At 39.8% G+C, this 23354-nt stretch overlaps 1 protein-coding gene across 4 annotated transcripts in view; it reads right to left on the reverse strand.

The window, feature by feature from the left end:
• The window catches only part of SCAP (SREBP cleavage activating protein), a 46004-nt gene that overhangs the window by 3780 nt on the left and 18870 nt on the right, over nucleotides 1–23354 (reverse strand). For all 4 annotated transcript variants that reach the window (XM_065221776.1, XM_065221775.1, XM_065221774.1 and 1 more), the window contains exons 3-4: nucleotides 262–621; nucleotides 13–187 (exon numbers count right to left, since the gene is read on the reverse strand). In XM_065221776.1, the coding sequence (XP_065077848.1) occupies nucleotides 13–187; nucleotides 262–621 (535 nt within the window). The remainder of the gene's footprint in view (nucleotides 1–12; nucleotides 188–261; nucleotides 622–23354) is intronic.

Genomic DNA, 23354 nt, shown 5'->3' on the forward strand with positions numbered 1-23354 from the left:
CCAGCTACTCACGTGATTCACGTAAATCGTATTGAGCAAACTGCTGTCCTTGTTGAAACTTTGGATATTCTGTTGCCATAGGTTCGCCGGCGACAGCAGCAAGCAGTTGTACTCCGGAAATAGCATTTGCTGCGAGGACCGCTTCACATTCTCCACATGCAAACACAGATGACTCAGCGTTGTTTTGCTGCGAAAAGAAAAAAAAATGCGCCAGTTAAATAGATAAAGAAGAGACAAACACCTGACAGTTGAAAGCCTCACCTCTCGTCCTCGTGGTTCCGGATGATTTCGATCAGTTTGAACACCTCGTACATCGGCCCCCGGAAGGCGTCCGTCAGCTGCAGGTCCTCCTCCCAGGGTACTACACTGGATCGCATGATGATCTGCTGCACGTACAGCAGTGGATCGATTCGAGCCCATGGGAACGGCGGTTCCAGGCTGATGTTGTAGATGTTGAAAAAATTGTTACCATTAAAGTTAAACGGGTTGTACAGATCGGATGGGCTGGTACCGCTGGCGTTGGCATTCGTCAGGTGTAGATTCTGGCCAATTTGTTCGGTGTACGGGAATATCACCTTGGTCGGGATCGTCCCCGGAAGGGGGATGTTGAGCAGGGGGTAGCTGCAAACAAAAAGCAATAAAACAGTGTTCCATGAGCAATTAAAGACAACATTAAAGTAGCATGATGACTCAGCAGGGAACGGCGAAATGGCAACGTCATCATACACGCAACGACGCGTAGATAAGCGACTTGAAGTAAGGAGGAGGATGCCACAAGACAACAGTGACTCAAGGTGAGCCATTAAGCCAAATGTTGAATCGGTCGGGAGGCCGACATTGACATTCAAAGAGAGATAACAGGCTTTTTCTATATGAGTATTGATTAAAGGTGATGCGATAAGAATGTTTCTTATTCGGAAAGGTTATAAAATGCATACAATGTTTAGTGCACTTTCAGCAGACTGTTGGGGGCTTGATCACGGGATATTTCTTAGAGCCTTCTAGACGTTTTTATTAATGTTATGCATTTAAAGCACTATATGTACCTTACTGCAATTATCGACATACAGTGAACTCTCTACAACTCGATATTCAAGGGACCATCGAGTTATGGAATAACAATCTCATACAACATCGCTATCACAGTTTACTATGGTTCTATAGCTCGATATCGAGTTGTGGAGAGTTGACTGTATATTTGTAAAGAATCAATATGACAAATGTAAATACTGTACTATCAAAGTTGATTTCTTGCGGATCAATAGCAAGTTGTTTGCACAAAAGTATAAGCCTAGATAGAGCTGGAATTAGGGCCTAACAGCTTTTGTAAACAATGACTTCTCTGGATGATTTCTAGAAATTCAAGGCTCGCCCACGCAAACCAACATTCTCGGACGTGCCTTGAATTCCTAGAAATCATCGATAGTAGTCATTATTTACAAAAGCTGTTACGTCCTAATTCCAGCTCTATCAGGGCTGGTAGTGCTGATGCGATATAATAGTAGTGACTTTAGTGACTAAAATTACGGAAATAGTGACCAAATAGTGACTTGTAAATACTAAATAAGAAACCATTTATATGGTTACATAGAAATTCAAATACAGTTTGATATGTCATGGAACTTAAAATCAAATATCATAAATTCCTCTAATTTAATCGAATCTCACAACGGAATCTCCTGTTGTTGTGGTTAATGCAGTCACCGGGCGGTCCCTTGTTTCAGCGTGAGAGTATTCGTGAACGAGAAGAATATATAGGATAAATGTCTGTCGAATTGTCAGACGATACAAATGTCAAATGTAGAATTGCTTTGTCATTATCTGGTGAATCGAGTGCAACATTATATATTATTACGTAAATATTATACTACAGTAAATTAGTACCTTTTATTTGATTTATATTCTTGTTTCTAGACTGGATAAGAGAAAATTGAATTCTTTATTTGTTACATTCATTGGTACATTGTGTAAGGAGACTAAATGTAAGAAAACATGAATTTATATTGTTGCTATCCTAACCTTAAATAAATTTACAGCTTTGAGCTATCTTGATCGGGAACACAGACGAGTTGCTTTGAAGACCTCCGAAATAATTTCAACATAATCTCAAAGATTTATAGAGTACCGAGAATGGAGAAATCGTTTGTTCGTCAGACTCGTTCCAAGACCAAGGCTGCCAAACAGTCTAATCTCTTCGGTGAAGAACATCTTAGTACTTCTGAACACGATCTGGACCTGACAGAGGATGGATTTATGCCTTCGATGATCGATTTTGAGCACGGACAGGATCTCGATTGTGCTGTATGTGATCAACCCAACAATGCAGAATTGTATATGGTCCAATGCGGAGGATGCAAGCGTTGGAACCATTTTTCGTGCGCGAGGGTGGATACGAATACTGTCCATTCGAAGGAGTTTTGCTGTGCGGAGTGTTCGTCGAAGAGAGTACCAGAGCGATCAGCTAGGTCGGGATCTGGTCGATCGAGTGCTACAAGCGGTCGTAGGTCCCACATTGACCGTGAAATCCAACGTCTGGAGGACGAGAGGCGAGCTGAAGAGCAGGTAGAACAGGAGCGGATACAGCAGGAGAAGTTGCTGATTGAGAAAGCCGCTAAGGAGAAACTGGAGCGGGAAAAGCAGTTCATAGCTAGAAAGCACGAGTTGCTCCGCCAGTAGGACGATGACATTGAGAGCTTTGTGAGTCGTCGTAGTAGCAGTAGTAGTATACTAAAGGTGGAGAAATGGGTTGAGCAGCATATTTCCCGCACCGGCGCCGTCGGTGGTAGTGAGAAAGAAAACATTCCAGAGTCGGTCGAACCACAAGAGTCTATCCCTGTTGGTTCGTCTACTCCGTTGGGTGGTAGCGCAATCACTGCTGGAAATCAGCAACCAGCTGCTGACGAGCAACGGGCATCTGTACCCCGTACGATCGAGAGCATCACTATTGGTGACAGTCCGGAGGAAGATTTCCCCAAGTTGCATTTGGTAAACATTCAACCATACACGCGGCTTTTGGAGGAGTCAGGACCAAACTTTCCAAGTATTGAACTGACCTTGAAGCGACCGAATACCGGTGCGAACCCGAAGATCATCGGAAAGTTAACGAACCCTATCTCTCGCCCTACCCCCTTTGAAAAATGGACGCGTGAGACAAATGAACTTCAAAAGCGTGGCAAAGCGGAACTGCAGCAAGCATACGACGAGAAGAAGGAATTAGAGAATCGATTACACGAAATTGAATCGAACTTGAAACGGCAACGTCACATGGAACTAGAACACCAGCAGGAGAACGAATTGAGGCGAAGGCGAGAAATAGAACTTGTAAACCGACTGAATCGACTGGAGGAGCAGCGTGCAGGAGAGCGGCAACAGCTACAGGAAGTGGAAAACGCATTGAAAAGACAACTAGAGGATAGTCAGCAACGATATCAGGCACTGGAAACCAAACGGCGGCAAGAACATGCTGCGCGAGAAGAAGAGCTACGGCGACTTAAAGAACGAGAGCAGCAGCTTGCTCAGCAACTGGAATCGGTTCTTCTACGAGAGAAAATCGGACATCCATCACATGCAGCATTACCGGAGTCCACGGGAAGTGGTACATCTCTGGCGTCCATGGTGAGTGATTCTCGATTTCATAGTTTCGAAGCAGATTCTGTAGCGTATGCGGATAGAAAGACACCTTGTCCTAGTGTCATTAGTACGGTGGGTAGAGCAGGAACACCTTGCACTTTTACCATAAATCGAGAGATAGGGCCGACAAATGTAACGCAGTTTAATCAATACCACCCTCCAGGGTTAGACAATTTCGGTAGGACTAATTTCTTGAATGCCCAATACGGACCTACGCGTCAACAGCTAGCAGCTAGACAGGTGATCCCAAAGGAACTCCCCACGTTTTCTGGGGATCCTACTGAATGGCCTCTCTTTGTAAGTAGTTACCAGCATTCAACAGATGCATGTGGCTATTCAGACTCGGAAAATTTGCTGCGTCTACAACGTTCGTTGAAAGGAATCGCAAAGGAGTCGGTGAGCAGCTTTCTGCTACACCCATCGACAGTACCTCAAATTATGTCAACTCTACAGACCTTGTATGGGAGGCCCGAGCAAATCGTGCATCACATGGTGACCAAAGTTCGTGCCACTCCCGCACCAAGAGCGGACAAGCTGGAAACTCTAATCCAGTTTGGTCTAGTTGTCCAAAATCAGTGTGGACATCTACAAGCGATTGGAATGGAAAATCACCTTTCCAACCCCATTCTACTACAAGAGCTCGTCGATAAACTTCCAGCCAACATCAAATTCAGCTGGGCACTGTACCAGGAGCAACAGCCGATTGTCAACTTGAGGACGTTTGGCGAATATATGGGAAGAGTCACGACCGCTACTAGTAGAATAACTAATGTTTGTCCGATTTCAAAGCATCAGAAAGATGAAAAACCTAAGGCGAAGGAAAAAGCATATGTGAACACACATACTACGTACGAAAAGAAGAAGCAAGGATCATCTGCCAGTCTTCCTAAAGGTGATCAACGGGTAGAGTCATCGAACATAAAGCGCAACGAAAGCGATACAAAAAAGGAATGTCCGTTGTGCAAATCGCATGACCACATCGCAGAGAAGTGCGTCGAGTTCAAGAAGCTCTCAGTGAACGAACGCTGGAAAGTGGTGAAGGAAAAGAAACTCTGTCGGAGATGTCTGATCGCACACACTCGCTGGCCATGTGAAGGCGAAGTTTGTGGAGTAAACGAATGTCAGAAACGTCACCATCGGCTACTTCATTACGACCCTAAGCCGGAACAGCCTTTGACTACTACGAATGCCACTGTCACTGTCCACCGACAACCAGTTACGTCGACCTTATTCAAAATACTACCGGTCACGTTGTACGGCAAGACAGGCACTATCGACACTTACGCATTTCTTGACGATGGATCATCTACAACTCTCCTAGAGCAATCAATAGCTGACGAACTTGGGGTCGATGGCAAGGTGCAATCCTTGTGCATGCAGTGGACCAGCGGAATCAACAAGAAAGTGGCTACAACTCAAATCGTTAAGCTAGGTATTTCGGAACCTGGGAGTAGAAAGGTGTATCAGTTATCAGAAGTCTACACAGTTGAGAACTTGGGGCTTCCGGAACAATCGATTGATGTAGATGAGTTAGCTAAACAGTACAAGCACCTACAACGTTTACCGGTGAAGAGTTTCCAGAGGGCTACGCCAGGACTGCTGATTGGAGTAAATAATATTCATCTACTAAATACTGCCAAAATACGTGAAGGGAAGGAGCAAGAGCCTATTGCTGCAAAAACTCGCATCGGATGGGTTGTTTGCGGTTGTCTGCGTGGTGAAGAGAATCAGTTTCTACATCGTCAGATGCACATTTGTGCGGAATTAACCGAGCTCGATCTACATAATTACGTTCGAGAATTCTTCTCGGTGGAAAGCATAGGTGTCGCCGTTGCACCGAATTTGGAAGGCAAGGATGATCAACGGGCGCGCTTGATCCTTGAAGGAACGACGATACGGAAGACGGACGGAAAATTCGAGACAGGGCTGCTGTGGAAACAAGACGATTTCGAGTTCCCTGACAGCCGACCGATGGCCGAGCGACGACTGAAATGTCTCGAGCGGCGCCTGGAGAGGGATCCGAAGCTGTATGACAGCGTGCGTCAACAGATAGCAGATTACGAGTTTAAAGGGTACATCCACGTAGTGACCGATGAAGAAAGGGCTAAGTTTGATCCACGCCGTACTTGGTACTTGCCGCTTGGGGTAGTCTTAAATCCCAATAAACCTGGCAAAGTGCGCGTGATATGGGACGCGGCCGCCAAAGTAAATGGTGTGTCGTTGAACACGATGTTACTAAAGGGACCGGATCTGCTGACCCCGCAAATGAGCGTAACGTTCAAATTCCGTGAACGAGAAGTGGCGATGTCTGGGGATATTCAGGAAATGTTTTTGCAAGTCGGGATCAGAGAAGAAGATCGAAGTGCACTTTTATTCGTTTTCCGTAACTCCCCATCTCAGCCCATGGTCACTATGGCGTCTGACGTTGCTATATTCGGGGCAACCTGTTCGCCAGCACAGTCTCAATATGTAAAGAATCTGAATGCGGCGGAGCACGAGCAAGAATATCCACAGGCGGCTGCGGCAATTAAGAATAAACATTACGTCGATGACTTTCTCGTCAGTGTCGACACAGAAGAAGAGTCGGTTGAGTTGGCATTGGCAGTAGCGGAAGTGCATCAAAAAGCAGGCTTTCATATTCGGAATTGGGTGTCAAACAGGTGCAAGGTTCTGGAAGCTATTGGAGAGATCAATCCAGCAACAGTGAAGAACCTAACGATGAACAGTCAGAGTGGTTTTGAGCGATTGCTGGGGATATCGTGGTTGCCCGGTGAAGACGTCTTCTGCTTTAAACTTGGCGTACAAGAAGAGCTTCAAGAACTAGCAAAAGGTGATAGAGTGCCCACCAAACGGATGATGCTCAGTTTCTTAATGAGAATTTACGATCCATTAGGGTTGGTGGGTTCGCTGGTGATCCAGGAAAAAATATTAATACAGGACGTGTGGAAAACAAACGTGGAATGGGATCAACAGATCCCTGAAGAACTTGTTGGGCGTTGGAAGGCGTGGCTGCAAGTGCTGAAGGAGTTGGAAAACGTGAAAATCCAGCGATGTTACTTTCCTAGGTACGATCCTAACTGCTACGATTCATTGGAGCTTCATATCTTTGTGGATGGTAGCGCACAAGCATATTCTGCAGTCGCTTACTTTCGCGTACGTGACCGAGGGCAGATACGATGCTCTCTGGTTGCGTCCAAAACAAAGGTTGCCCCACTGTAGCTTTTGTCGACCCCCCGTATTGAGCTGCAGGCGGCGGTAATTGGCACACGGTTGCGTAAAACAATAGAAGAAGGTCATTCCGTCAAAATCAAGCGAACGTATTTCTGGAGCGATTCAAGTACAGTTGTCTCTTGGATTAGATCGGACACCCGACGTTACCGACAATATGTAGCTTTTCGCGTCAATGAGATCCTGAGTTTGTCGAAAGTTGACGAGTGGCAATGGTTAGGAACGAAGATTAACGTAGCAGACGAGGCAACAAAATGGGGGAAAGGCCCGAACTGCAAACCAGATAGCAGGTGGATGCGTGGACCAGCGTTCTTGTATGAAGAGAAGGATGACTGGCCGAGAGATAGGTTGGAGTTACTGGATGAAACTGTGGAAGAACTACGTCCAGCATACGTGTGCAGCCATATGTTGATAGTTCCAGTGGTTGATGTAGATCGTTTCTCGAAGTACGAGCGACTACTACGTAGTGTCGCGTACGTACATCATTTTTACGACGTCATGCTGCAACGGGCAAGAAATGGACTTCACTCAGGAGTATTGACATGTGATGATTTGCAGAAAGCTGAACGAATTTTGTGGCGTATTGCGCAATCGGAACATTATCCAGATGAAGTGGCGACATTGAAACGTAACATGGATGCGGGGCCAGAACAGCGGAAACCGTTGGACAAAAATAGTCCGATTACGAAACTGACTCCACAGCTCGATGAACATGGAGTTCTACGATTCAGTAGCCGACTCGCAGCAGCTGAATACGTCAGCTATGATACCAGATATCCTATTATCCTACCAAGACAACATCAGATCACTAAATTGCTTTTGGATTGGTACCATCGTAAATTCCGACACGCGAACAACGAAACTATCGTTAATGAAGTCAGGCAGAAATTCTATATCCCGAAGTTACGAATTGAAGTACGTTCTGCAGCTCGTCGCTGCCAATGGTGTCGTGTCTATAAAGTTAGACCTGTACCTCCAAAAATGGGACAACTTCCAAGGGTTCGAGTCACGCCATTCTTACGACCATTTACATTTGTAGGGATCGATTACTTTGGGCCCTACTACGTAAAGGTAGGACGCAACTCGGTCAAACGCTCGGTTGTTTTGTTTACGTGTCTCACTATCCGCGCAATACATATGGAGGTAGCCCACGGTTTAACAACTGATTCGTGTACGAAGGCCATTCGGCGATTTGTCGCCCGAAGAGGAGCTCCGCAAGAAATATATACTGATAATGGCACGAATTTGTAGGTGCTAGCAGGGAGCTTCAAAACGAGTTGCGATCGATTAATACTACGATGAGCAGTACGTTTACGGACGCGAATACCCAGTGGAGGTTCAACCCCCCAGCAGCACCTCATATGGGTGGCTGTTGGGAGCGAATGGTTCGATCCGTGAAAACTGCATTAGGATCGTTACCAACAGCGCGAAAGCTGGATGACGAGGGGTTCGTGACGCTGCTGGCTGAAGCAGAACACATGGTCAACTCGCGACCGCTAACGTTTGTACCACTGGAACATGAGCAACAGGAGTCTTTAACCCCGAATCATTTTTTGATGCTGAGTTCTAGTGGAGTGCGTCAAGCGGTCAAAACCCCCGTGAACACAAAGAAGGCTTTGGCAGAGGGATGGACTTTAATCCAACATATACATATTTTGGCAGCGATGGATTGTCGAGTACCTACCGGTTATTTCCCGACGCAGCAAATGGTTCCAAGATGTAGCACCGGTAAAGGAAGGAATGTTAGTGGTGATAGCTGGTGAAGGGAACCGTAATGGTTGGGTACGAGGTCGAGTGATCCGAACTTATCTAGGTAAGGATGGAATAGCACGTAAAGCGGACGTAGAGACATCTAGCGGTGTGTTAAATAGACCTGTGAACAAACTAGCGGTACTTGATGTAGTTCCAGTTGGTGACGCCGAAAAGGATCTTGTGCGTCACGGTGGGGAGGATGTTGTGGTTAATGCAGTCACCGGGCGGTCCCTTGTTTCAGCGTGAGAGTATTCGTGAACGAGAAGAATATATAGGATAAATGTCAGTCGAATTGTCAGACGATACAAATGTCAAATGTAGAATTGCTTTGTCATTATCTCGATCTTGATAATCGAGTGCAACATTATATATTATTACGTAAATATTATACTACAGTAAATTAGTACCTTTTATTTGATTTATATTCTTGTTTCTAGACTGGATAAGAGAAAATTGAATTCTTTATTTGTTACATTCATTGGTACATTGTGTAAGGAGACTAAATGTAAGAAAACATGAATTTATATTGTTGCTATCCTAACCTTAAATAAATTTACAGCTTTGAGCTATCTTGATCGGGAACACAGACGAGTTGCTTTGAAGACCTCCGAAATAATTTCAACACCTGTGAAGAGCATTTGAAGTGACTTGAGTAATTTACTTTTGCTTACGTGATACATGATGACATGATTCCCATTTTTTATGATCTTGAATTTGATTCTGCGTTCGAAATCTTTAAAATTTTGATATATATAGGTAGGCAACTTTGATAATTCGCTAAGAACTTTTCAAAATGATCTCAAGAACATTTTCAGAATGATGTCAAGAACATTTTTAGAATAATTCCCCTTCTCTTAAGCTTAAAGGCAAATAAGGTTTTACAAAAATAATATTGTATTCTTGAATTTTTTTGCAGAACAATCAACAAAATTCTTGGAAATAGATTATTTTTGTATTTGGAAATATCAGATTTAAAGTGGACATTTTATACGATAGATGAGGAGATGAAAGCAAAGCGTTGATAGTTCCGTTATATAATGGCAGTGAGAAATTTGTATATAGAAAGTAGAAAGCGAGCAAACGACAATTTTGAGGAAGGTGCGAATCGGGTAGAGCATCTCCTTTACCAAGCTCATCCGTTAATGAGGGATGGTGAGGGGTGATTCCCCCTGCCACCACTGGCAAAAGGGATGATCGCCGATTTGCTCATGTACCTCCGATGTGCGGAAACAGTTCTATCGATTGTTTCACACTCAAGTCGCCATCTGACGTAAACAACTACCCGATTCTTACCTTCCTCAAAATTGCCATTTGCTCGCTTTCTACTTTGTATATACAATTGTCACACTGCCGTACTATAACGGAACTATCAACTCTATAGTTTAATCTCCTCATCTATCGTATAAAATCTCCATTTTAAGTAGGATATTCGACGTTAAACAACTCCGACTATGTAAATCGTTAAATTCACGCATGAAATAATAACACATCCCAAGTAAAATTGCAGGTTTTATCGCGGTTTTATAGCATTCTACAAGTCTAAGTCATGGTCTACAGAACCCACATAAAACCAAAATTGTTACTTGGGATGATTAGTTAAAGTAGATTATTTTCGTTTTTTATTGACTCTTCTAGGAGCTCCCTGAAGGCTCCTTCCATACATCAATTTTAAATTTATTTGAAATATCTTTTGAATTTCCATGCCATTGACTTCAGAATTTTCATAAATTTCTGCTTAGATTGATCTTGGACTCCTCCCCTGCATTCAATTGGAAATTCAATACGTATTCTCCTTAGAATTTCCAAAGTATTTCCTCAGAATTCTCAAAACAAAAATTCATCACAGAATAACTTTGACAATCTTCTCAGAATTCCTTTGAGAACCCTCAAAATCCTATTCCATTGGAATTCTTCTCAGAATTTATTTTGAAATCTTTTGGAAGTATCTTCAGAACTCTCTTGGAAGTATCTTCAGAAATCACCCCAGAATTCTTTTAGAACTATCCGCAGAGATCATCTGTGGAGTTCATGGGATTTTCATGGGATTTTCATGGGATTTTCAAGCAAAATTTCAGAACGAATTTTGAATTCTTATTAGAATTTGACCTGGAATCCTCATCCAATCATCAAAGTATTCTTCTCAGAACCCTCGTTAAAATGCACTCTCAATTATATTGGAATTATTTCCAAAATTGTTTCTGAGCTGAATTTTGCGTCTCTAATAATTTAAACAATAATCAAAAGCGACGCTCGTATGTGTTAAGCCAAGTTTAACTATGTAGGTATACTTGGCTTAAGATTTAAGCGGAGATGAAGAAATCGGCCCTCAGAGCACTTAATTTTACATGAGACTTTCGTAGTCTGTACTTTGGTATTCTTCTCTGATATATCTTGGTGTCTTCCAAAATTCTCTTAAATTTACTTTGGATTTTTTAAAGTTCTTAATCATCCTTGAAAGACTTTTGAAAATCTATCACAGACAAATAGCTTTGAAAAGTTTTCTAGGTTTACAATTTATTTTCTGAGGAAGGAGGTATATTTTCCCCTATTTTGAATTGAAATTTAAAGGCCCACGCACTTTTGATCCGGATCGGACGCGTTGCGGTAAAGTGACAGCAAAACTTATTGTCTAACTGTCACATTTACGACAACGCAACGCAAATGGATCTATTATGGATGGCATTTCCCAATAGTTTTCCGCGTTGTTCTAAAGTTTTGCGGTTCACTTGTCACCCTGGTAAAAAAAATCAATTTTTTAACTTTGTTAAAGCTACTTTGTTAAAGCAAATGTAGACTTTCTTAGTGTCATGTACGCAATTTAAACATTTCGTTGATATTTTGAAATTTCACTCTATTTTAGTAGTAAAAAAGTGACTTTAGTGACTATTTTAAGGGAAATAGTGACTTTAGTGACTTTATGGTGTAAAAAGTGACTTTTTAGTGACTGACTTCAAAATAGTGACCAAGTCACTAAAAAGTAACCTGCTACCAGCCCTGCTCTATCTAGAAGTAGGCTATACTCTAGGCCACCGTTTCTCAATATATAGTTCGCGACTCACCGGTGGGTTGCGGGCTGCCCTGAAATGAGTCGCAGAAATTCAGACAGTGCACATGAGTTTTTTTTAAATTCCATGCAGAATTTATCTGATTATAAAATTGTGCTGCGATAATCAATTTCAAGCCATTTTGGCATTAACTATACAGCCTGTTTGACAAGTCTAGACCATTTTTGACTAATTTGGACCAGTTTTGGCGATTTTAGGGCCATTTTAACGTTTCATCATTATTACAAAAGTTGTCATTTCCAAGCTGTCTATAAGATTTCTAGAACAACAATTGAAATAGGCGGAACAACCAAACGTAAACAATGGCTTTAAACACAAAATTATCGATAATCAAAACACTCTCACGCAAACTTTCAATGTCATTCGATAAAGGAAGTTGGCTCTATCAGATGATGGTGTTAGATTGCTTGGATGTGCTTTGATTCTCGAGGAATTTGCCATTGTTTACGTTTGGTTGTTCCGCCTATTTCAATTGTTAGTCTAGATTTGTAGGCATTTTTGAAACAATTCCAGGCCGTTTTAATCTTGTTTAGCAAATGTATGGCCTTTTTGGTGATTTGACGTTTCTAATGTCGTTTTCGTTTTTGAGGTGTAGCTACACCGGTGCTACACCGCCGAAAACCGAAAAAAAATCAGCGTGTAGCTATCGGTTGCACCTTTGTTTACAAACAAATGATGATGAGCTGTCAATGACTCACTACACTACACAACAACAAAAAATGTAATATCGATCAATGTAACTCTAAGACCAGAAGGTCCCAAAGAAACGAGCTCAACTTTTTGGCTCAGCTCTGGAAAATCCACTAACCCCCCATTTTATCTGTCAAACTTTCATAGCGAATCAAAACAAACATAGTGTAGTACTGGAATTTATACTAGAATGGGGTACGTTAATCGATTTGCTTGGGACCAATAGGCTAGTCAAGTAGTGAGCCAATTTAAAATCGTTAGTTTCCACCGGTTGGTATTACCGTTCTTTCTCGCGCAGATTGGATGTGGCTTAAGGGCAATGAGATGTATACAGGTAAGGAAATGATCGTAAAATGGTATTCGTGTAGTGCAAAATATGTTATAGTGTTTGTGAAGTATACCTTCCGTGACGTCAAACTCCACTTTTTTCATGCCAATTTTTTAGGAGTTTTTCGTCATCACCGATTGTTTACCTCTTTTTTGCTACTAATACCAACGAATACCCTCTTGTGCCACACCTGTATACTCGCCTGTATATACCTCATTGGCTTAAGTGTTTTTTCAGTGGACCGGGATATGGAACAATCCGTCTCAGACTGACTGCTTCATATGGAACTTTTCCAAGCTTTGGATTGTTTGGATAAAATAGGGTCAGATATGCTAAACGATTCACATACAAATTATGCGCTTATTAATACATGATAGCTTGAATTCAGACAGAACCGAACTCGTGCCGTATGGGCGGTACTTTCCGGCGATGCTGGCTCGTGATTTGCGGCAGTAGAGTAGAAAAGGCCAAAATCAGGGTGGCAAGTGAATTTTCATTTTGAAATTCCTGGGTTTTTCCTGGTTTTCCTGGTCAATGATTTAAAAATTTCTTGGTTTTAAAAACCATGTATTTAAAAAACAATTTTTAATAAAAAAAAGTGAATCCTTGTACCATCATTCTTCGCGCAATGCGGAATTTCACAAACCAAAATAGGCCTATTAAGGTTCTTGTGAATGCACGTGAAATCTTTATCTGATTGTTTGCTGTAAAGAAGCTAGAAGTATTTTAAGATCTTAGGACTTCCCTGAAGTTCGAAGTTTTTGGAAATTCTTAATACTTTCTTAAATATCGTAGAAGTACTACGAAGTTCGTAGAAATTCTCAGAAGTTCGTAAGACTTCCTTCAAGTTCGAAGAACTTTCTCCAATATCTGAGGACTTCCCTGAAGTTTCAAGGACTTAACTGAATATATGAGGACCCTGAATTTAGAAGAGCTTCCCTAAAGTTCATAAGGCTTTAAATATCGAAGGATTTTCCAAAAGTTTGTGGGTCTTTCCTTATTTTTTTTTGAAATTCCCTGAAGTTTGGAGGAGCTCCCATGAATTTCGTAGGACTACCTGTAGTTCAATCGACTTCTCGGAAGTTCTAGGAACTTTTTTGAGCTTGGAGAACTATGTTAAGTTCAGAGGACTTCCCAAGAGTATTGAAGACTTCTCTGAAGCTCGGAAAAAAATCCATAAGTGTCATAGGATTATCCTTAAGTTTTAAGCAATGCCTAAATGTCCTAGAAGTTACATCAAATCTGTAGAAAATTCTGTAAAATTCGAAGTTATTCCCCAAAGATTAAAGGACTTCCCTGAAGTTCGTAAGACTTCTCTGAAATATGTAGAACTTCTCTGAAGGTTCGGAGAGATTTCCTGACCGTCGTAGTTCATCACAGTAGTTCACAGGATTTCCTGAAACTTGTAAGACGTTCCCGAATTTTGTAGAGCTTGCATGAAGTTCGAAGGCCTTATCTGAAGTTTTTAGAAATAGAACTTTTTTACTGAACATGTTGAACAGGTACTTCAAAGTAGTTACGCGTCGGTTACTGCTTAAGTCTGCTATCAATTAAGCACAAATCATACATGCGATTGATTCGAGAAGAAAAAAATTAAAAATTAATACAAAATATATTTACTAAATTCTCAGGGTAAATTTTGTTCATCAATATTTAGTTGTGTGAAAGATTTAGCTTGAACAAAATGGTTAGTTTTGACCTGATTATAAAAAGAAACTTTGACATATATAAAATTTAAAACCTATTTAAATTATACAAACAAGATTATTTTCCCGGTGGACTTATGTAATTTCTGGTTTTTCACCGTTTTTCCTGGTGAAAATAAATTCCCGACTTTTTCCCGGTTTTCCTGGTTCAAAATGCACCCAATAATAGTTTTTTTCCATTACTAATTCTAGGATTGTTTGTGTAGAAATGCTAGTTTAAGATCGGAACTAGCAATGCTGCTTATCATTTTCATCCCGTTTTAGGAAAGTTATGAAAAATCGCATCGGACGTTTTGCCCCGGGGTGCATTTAGGACTGTCTTCCCCCTACTGGTACTAGTTAACTCTCCCATACCACCGCAGATCCAGTCCCGTCCGGCACGAGCTCGGTTCTGTCTGAAGCAGGTGAAAATCGGGTTCTCGGGAAGACAGGGCTGGTAGTGATCACTACTGACAAAAATAGTGATTTTAGTGACCATGTTGAAGAAATAAGTGACCAAATAGTGACTTATAGTTGTTAAAATAGTGACTAAAAAGTGACCTAAGAGAAGAAAAGTAGCACATAAAAGCTATAATACCTCAAGAAGTTTTAAGAATCTGGAGTCAAATTCCATGCACAGTTTTAAAGGCTCGTGGAATTTTTATTATTATTTCCTAGAACCTCATTCCAAGGGAGTTCTGGAAAAAAATCTTTCAAAAAAACATCAAATGCTATCTGCTTTCAAGGTAGTTCTGAGGAATTTTGATTCATGTGAAGCCTGATAGTTTTGAGTAGTATTTCAAGAAACCCTGAATTGAATTAAAAGTAAATTTTAATGAAAACTCCAAGAGTATTCTGAGGATAATTTCATAAAGATTGTGGTAGAAAACGAATCCAGAGCATAAGTCCTTGGAATTTGTATTAAAATACTAAAAGGAGGATTACAATTAAATCTAAGAATTACTCCAGGACATCTTCAAAGGAATTTGGAAAATGAATTCAGGAAAGTTTGCCAAACAAATTATGAGAAGAAATCGAAGGAATTTGTGAGGAGAAATGCTAATGAATTCTTAGGAGACTTTCAAGGTGAGTAGAATGCCAAGAAAAGGAGTGAGATTCAAAAGGAAATCGGAAATTAATTCAATGCATGTTCGGAGAATATTTCCAAAGGGTTCATATTGTGGAGAATTTCAAGGTAATTCCGAGGAAAACTAAAAAAAAATATTGGAGGACAGCTTCATCTAAATTTTGAAGAATTGAAATTTCCGTTGGATATGGAATGGACTATTCTGAGAGCTTCAGAACTACTTGAATGTTCCCAATTTTTTCCTGAGTTAATGAAACTGCCTTGAAGTTCTTTTGTAGTTTGAGAAACTAGCCTGATACCCACAATACTTCTCATCAAATTCAAACTTCCCTGAACTTTATAGGACTTTTCTAAAGTTTCCTCAATTTTTCTAACGATCATGGATCTCCTGTAAAGGTTTAACAATTCGCTGAAGTTCTTTAAAATTTATGTGACTTCTCTAATGTTAACGGAACTGCTCTGAGGTTCTGTATTCTTTTCTGAAATTCTTAAAACTTCTCTAAAGTTTTTGCAGTTCTCATTCAGCTTGTTGTACTGCGCTGAATTTAATTGAACGGTCCTAAACGATTGCTGAATTTCTTCAAAGTTCTCTAAACTGTCTTGAACTTGTCAGTATTTTAAAAAAAACCCACAACTTTACTGAAATTAATAGATTTGCCTTGAAGTTTCAACAATTTTCCTTAAGTATTATAACCATTATTAACACTCGCTAATTATCCCTGAACTTATCTATGCTTACCTGAAGTTCTCTAAATTTGTTTAATAATCCGGAAATTTTTTTGGTATATATTCTTAATTTCCTGACGCTTCTGACGTTTTTGGATCAATCATAGAATTCTTGGAATACCTTATAATTCCATGGAACTCCTTGTAAGTCACTACAAGTTCTCACATTTTTCTTTAATTAATGGAAATTTGTTGATGTTCTCTTATCAACATAGCTAAATTTTCGAATTTTGTTAGTTCTTAAAATCTCCATGATATAACACCCTTAAAATACGTTCCAGAAATTCTCTCGAAGCTTTGCTGAAGTTTCCGGAAATTCCGGAACTTTGCTGAAGTTTCGAAACTTCTATACGGGTTTTACTATTTCCTTGAAATTATTTGAACTGCCCTTTAATTCTCTGACCTGTCTTGATGTTCTCGAAGCTTCCATAAAGCTCTTAGTTCAAATGAGGATCTCGGTTCTGCTCGGAAATAAATAGAATTACCGTAAACACCTTTAAATTTCCCTGAAATTCATTGGACTTCCGTGAAGTTTCTGAAATATTTCTGAAGTTTCATAAATTCTCTGAAGGTCTCTGTACTTATCTGAAATTCGCGGTACATCTTAAGGGTTCTCGATTTGTTTTCAGCACATCCTGGAACTATCTTGAATTTATCTAAATTTACGATTATAGATTTTAAATCTATTTTCTGAGGTGCTTAGAACTTCTTAAAAATTTGCACAATACCCCTCAAGTTTTCTAAATTTCTCAAGTTCGCTTGACACCTAGGAAGTTCTCTGAAATTCTAGGAACTTCATAAAAGTTCGTGAAAAGTCTCGGATGCTAAAAGAACCGCTTTGAAGTTCTTACAGTTTCCAGTAAGTTTCCCATATTTTCAGCGTGTTAACTTCTCTTACGTTCCTACAGTTTGTTTATAGAGCTTCACTGAAATTCTCAGCATTTTTCTTTCATTCCTCAGAACTTCTCTAAAGTTCCTACAATTGTTGTAAAGTTTATGGGACTGCATTGAAGGTATCTAATCTTTCATAAAGTTTATTGCGAACTTGAAATAAATCATTAACTTTTTCTTTACTTAATTTTGGCACTTAGAATATTTTAAATATCTTGAACTTGTACATGGAATACGAAACTTCAAGACATTGAATATTTTTAGATCTTGGACTTATTTACTTGGAAAAACTCAGGTAATTTTATCCAGAAAAATGAGTAGGCATCCTGTATATAGAGAAAGACAATTAAACGTCACAACGCAAAGAATAATCAACCTTGAAATAAATTCACGCTAAAAAAGTTGAAAATAGTGACTTATTAAAAGAAAAAGTGACTTTAGTGAGTTGGCCTTAAAAAAAGAGACTTTTTAGTGACTGACTTGAAAAAAGTGACCAAGTCACTAAAAAGTGACTCGCTACCAGCCCTGCGGGAAGAGTGAATATCATAATCACCGAAAAATAAAAAATTGCCGAAAAGGAAACGAAATTATCGGCTGTTACTACCGAATGAGAAGAAATTATCATGATTGCTTTACTCGAGAGAACTGCTTTGCTTGAACAAAGTTCTCTCGCTCTGTGCATTATATTTTCATCATCTGTACGGGTGAAAAGTTCCGTTTCTCTTCTCACATCAGCGATAATTTCGATCTCTGTATAATCAACTAACATCTACTATAGATACTATAGATTCCATAGATAAGCGGAGACACAAAAAGTTTGCAAGCAACTATGCAACTATGAAAAATAAACGATCTTACTGGCGACCGCGAAAAATGTTCATGACCAGTGTTGGCAAAATCATCAATCAATTGATATTTTTCCACTCTCATACGCTCTCAATATCACGCGTGATATTGGAACAAAATATCATGCTTGATATTGATTTTACAAGCTCCTTTGATATTGCGAGACTATTCACAACGTGCAAAAACCAAGCTAAGAGTTGACTCAACACAAAAATGATTCCGTTGCACATCGTTTTCTTATAAAGAGAAGGTCTAGTTTGCTATCTCGTTTTACTATTCACCGATGGCAGACACGAAGTGGCTACTGCCAGCCGTTATGGAAGTTTCGGTTGCGTTCGGATGTAAAGCAAAAATCACGAAACTCAATCTCACCACAGTTTGTTGAGATTTGCAGCTGGTGAGTTTTGTTAGCTTGATATTCTGAGCTGCGATATCACAGCTTGCAAAATCAATTGAAGTTGTTTACTTGTTGATTTTTGTCTTCGAAAATCAAGCATGATCTTGGGCGTTGGTGAGATTTGATTTTTTGATATTTACCCACCACTGTTCATGACATCATTGAGCTCTTCATTGTGCAGTTTTGTTTTCTTTTGTGCGCCAAAGTTCAAAATGAAGTGCAAAGCAAATCTTTGCAACAATGAATCGAGGAGTGGTTTCCTTCTTCCACTTTTCATTTTCATTTTGCAGCGTTTGGTGGAGCAATGGGAGCGCAAGTCAATCCAAAGCCGAGGATAAAGGACGGGTAATGGCTGAATAGTTTATGCGGACCACTTGAACACCATGGGAAAAGGAAGGGATTGAAGAGGCCGGTTATTGGGGGTTTTGAGGAAATGACACATAGTATACAAATTGATATTTTAAAGCAATAATCAAAATAAACAGACAATACATGAAAAGGCTAGTTGCCAGTTGCTTTAAAGGCTAGTTGCCTCCCTAAGCGGACCCTCCGCATCCTAACTCTTCTGTTAATCCACTTAATGCTACTAAGCTGTCTAAATTTTCTTATTTAAGTTCGTTTGATGATTATGATATCTCTAGTCTAATTTAATAAATAATTGAAATCTCTAATCTACCTACCATGCTTTATTAAGTACCTGCACTTGTGAATTGAATCTAAAATTTAACGTGTTTCAAGTTGTTTTTGACTTTGACCTATATTTAATATATATTAGTTCGTCCCAGGTGACACCTGCAAGTGACTAAAATGCTTCACTTTGAAGTTAGTTTCCTAGCTGATTTTTAAATTACATAGGGTATATGCTTCAACTACGCTCACGCTGGAAATCCCGAGCGATAGTTCAAACACTTATCCCAAATCAAAATGAAGCACATATAAGATTAGTTGCAATACCATGTACAAAAATGGTGTTTAACATTGTTCCCTGAGAAAGCTTGTCACGCAAGTAGAAGGAGCACTGTTGGGCACTTTCTGAAGTATTTCAATAGTATAATTCCCTTGCAAACCCAAATAAATCTATCTGCGTAAAAATCAATAAAATAAGAGTGATTTGCGGCAAAACCCGCCAGTATCGCACCCAACGTCAGTGCCTATACGTAAGCGTACTACAACGCGGCTTTCAAATAAAGGAGTAACAAGTGTGATACTATCACTGCTAGACTAGAACTTTGGTTCTCTTATGCAATGGTTCATCAGAGAGGGGAAGCTCAGTAGTCCTCATCGCATGCTCATGACGCTATTCTGTCACGGCATGAGCCAACGATGCCGGATCTAAACCAACCGTCTTCAACGCTCCACTATGAAGCATAAGATTAGGCCCGTCCACCAACGTCCAGGTTAAAAAACTAGCCAAGGGGAGGGGTTTCCTTCTTCCATATTCCACTTTTCGCGAAATAAATCGGAATATGGAGTGTGGAAAGCGTTTTATGCACATAATATTACAATACTTCTCCCTAAAACAACACCATGATGACGTCATGCTCGTATGGCTACACTAACTGACAGTTCGTTTGGCTACATTCTACTTTGTCTCCGCTTACCTATGGAATCTATAATATCTATAACAACTACGATAGTACTCAAATAGTAAGTTGTAAAGTGTAAAGTTATAGCTTGGACGTTATAGTCGAGAAGAATTAAAAAAAAAATTCACTAATTTTATGAATTTTGATTATATTTTGAGAGCTGGAGGCTGGTACATATCTGGATTGAGGTTAGAGTGACGACAGGTGATCAAATATGCTAACATTGGCAGTTACTTCTGTTATAATGGATACAACGAGGAACGGTGCAATAAGTTGAAATACCCAGGCAAATTATAAACCACAGCAAATAGCAAATAATAACTGACCAGCAGCACAGGGCCTCTTCTAGTTATGACATCTACGCTAAACACTCATCATGAAGAGGTGCTAAATACTGTAGATCGGACTTCGTCTTAGAGACCATTCATAAATGACGTAGCATTTAAGCGGGGACGGGGGAAGTTGTGACTGGTCATGTTTTAGGTAGATAAAAATATGCTACGAAAAGGGGTCTAAAATTGGTTAAGAATACGTTACGTCATTTACATATCATGTAAGGTACACCGGGGGAAGTGTACCATCGGGGTAAGTGGAACATTTCATTTTATAAAATTCTACTGTTGAAATTTTGTACTAATAATTGCATAATAAAGATGTATTGGATCCTAGTGACCTACTAACACCAACACTACGATAATATCGAGAGCATACGTACACTAACGTAACTAATTCCTTGATACGCCATTCTCAGTTCCGCAAAAAGTTGGCTCACATCGTAATAAAAAGCTTCGTATAGTTTTCAACCACCAGTTTTTGCAGTTGTTTCGTATTGCTGGTAACTATTATGATGTGGTTGTTGGGATCACTACAAATATTCAGTGCTTCAAACTATCAAAGAAATTAAATTTGCAATGATACACTTTCCCCAATGTTTGATAGCCCTGGGGGAAGTGGGACATGCTGTGTTTACATAAAAATGGACCATTGTCTGTGGGTTTTTCTCATGCTAATTGTTGTAATTGATTATTTATTTTATTGTTTATCTTATTTCAGCGACAATGACCCGGACATACGTTAGAAAAAGGCCAGTATCTACATATTCTAAAGTTACGTTAGATGCTGCCATTCAATCTGTGAAAAATAAACAAATGACTTTGTCACATGCTGCAAGATGCTATGGAATCCCAAGATCAACCCTATACAAGCGAGTGAATGGCCAAAGAGGCGTAAAAAGTACTACGGGAGGTAGATCCACTGCGATTCCGATTGACGAAGAAGCCAAAATTGCCTCATGCATTAAAACCATGGAGAAGTGGGGGTTTGGCTTATCCAAGTCTGAAGTACTGCAGGCTATTGCACGGTACTTAAAAGAAAATGATGTTCCAAACCCCTTTAAGAATTCGATGCCTGGAGACGAATACTTTTACAGCTTCAAGAAACGCCATGGTTTGTCTCAAAAGAAGCCTCAAGCTGTCGAGGTCGCCCGCAAGAGATGCATTGATCCTTTTATCATGGCTGATTATTTTCAATTGCTCCAGAAGATAACTCGGGGAGTGTTTACAATTTGGATGAGTCTAGCTTCTGCCTTGACCCAACGCGCGTGAAAGTTGTTGGAGCAAAGGGGACAGCAGCACATCGCGTTACAGCAGGACCTGCTAAGGAGAATATTTCTGTATTGATGGGTGCTAATGCAGTAGGTGGGAAACTGCCTCCGCTGATCATATTTAAAGCGAAAAACGTTTGGACCAGCTGGATGGCCTCGAAAAAGGACGAGTTTTCCGGCCTAAGTTACGCATCTACGCCGAACGGATGGATGGATACTGAGATTTTTAACAATTACTTCGAGCGTCAATTTTTAAATGCGATCCCGAAAGAACGACCCGTTGTTCTAATCTATGACGGCCATTCGTCCCACACCAGTCTCAGGCTGATTGAAAAAGCGTTGCAAGAGCAAGTGGTGATATTGAAGCTTCCACCTCACATAAGCCATTTGCTTCAACCCATGGATCTTTCCGTTTTCAAATCCCTTAAGCAAAAGTATGACGAACTCTTAATTGCTTGGCAGCGCAAAAACTACGGAGTCAAGGCTTCAAAATCAGTATTTTCTACACTTATTTCTCAAGCGTGGAACCAATTCGATAAGACGAACATTATCAGCGGGTTCAAGAAAGCAGGGATTTTTCCCTTCTCTGACAAAGTCATTCCTGATGAGAAGTACGAACCAGGAGCACTTGAAAGGTTTAATCGACTTCAACGTGCCACAACATCTGCTACGAACGAATTAACATGCCAAGTAAACATACAACATGCCAGTGTGCAGGTAGAAAACGCATCTGCAGCTGATGGATCTTTTGAAAAAGTTTTATTGGAATATGTTAAGCAGAGTTCATCAGCCTCGAAAGAAAAACGACGAAAGATCTGCGCGGGAGCCGAAGTAATCACCTCATCAGATGCTTTGAAGACATTGAAAAACTCAAAGAAGACTATCAAAATTTCTGCGAAGAAGCGTATTGGAACGTTCAAATAATAATGGGCACACTATTGCGGTCTCCCTTTGAAGAACATTTGATTTAAGGATAGGATTTTTTTATTGTTAAGTTGCTTATCGACTAGAAAAATAATTTGATTTGCTAAAAGTCAATAAAGGTGTTTGGAGATATTTTAATTCTAATTGTATATTATTTCTTCCACAATCTCAATGATAACAAACTCCCGATGAACCAATTACCCCATATCGTCAATGTAAATGCATGAGCAAGTCAGTTTTTAAAAATCTCGTATTTTTTGTGTATAAAGGCTTGTTCATAAACTATTTAACGTTGAAATGTGAGATTTTGAATACTCCCCATACTCGCTCGTCACTTTTTTCATATCAGCTAATTCATGACATATACCCCGTTGTCGAATACCCTTCTACAGCTACACCCTCTTGCGTTACGTAATATGTGAGCAGACCCTAATGCAATCAATGAGATATTGTGTGTATGTTATATGTAACAGTCACACATAAATTTTACAGTAAAAAAACCTAAAATATTGCAATTTTGAAGGTTGCACATCAAGTAGAAGTCGAACTTTGTATTGTATTTTTTTCCATTTTCATCGGTGTACTTCTTAAGAACTAAGGGCTAAAAATCTCGTTAATAAAGTCTAAAAAAAAATCTTAAGAACTGGGTTTTCTTTCTTTATTTTAATTTTTATTACGTACTTATAAATGATTTCATAAGAAATAAGTCATTTAAGCGTGTTTGAGATATTCTGAATGCATTTTATATCAATCACAATCGTTATTTCTCAATTACCGAACCACCGGGGTAAGTGGACCATCGAGTCAATTTTTTTAAATCTTTGGTGAGCACTAGCGAGTAATCTTAATGATTTTATTTTTATATTGTGTTATGCACAACACTTCCACATTCATTTTAAAGGGTGTCCACGATGAA

The sequence above is a fragment of the Ochlerotatus camptorhynchus genome, unplaced genomic scaffold, assembly GCF_037179485.1.
Source record: "Ochlerotatus camptorhynchus isolate MF236.1 unplaced genomic scaffold, CSIRO-AGI_Acam_v1.1 ptg000149l, whole genome shotgun sequence".
In the NCBI taxonomy this organism is placed as follows: Eukaryota; Metazoa; Arthropoda; class Insecta; order Diptera; family Culicidae; genus Ochlerotatus; species Ochlerotatus camptorhynchus.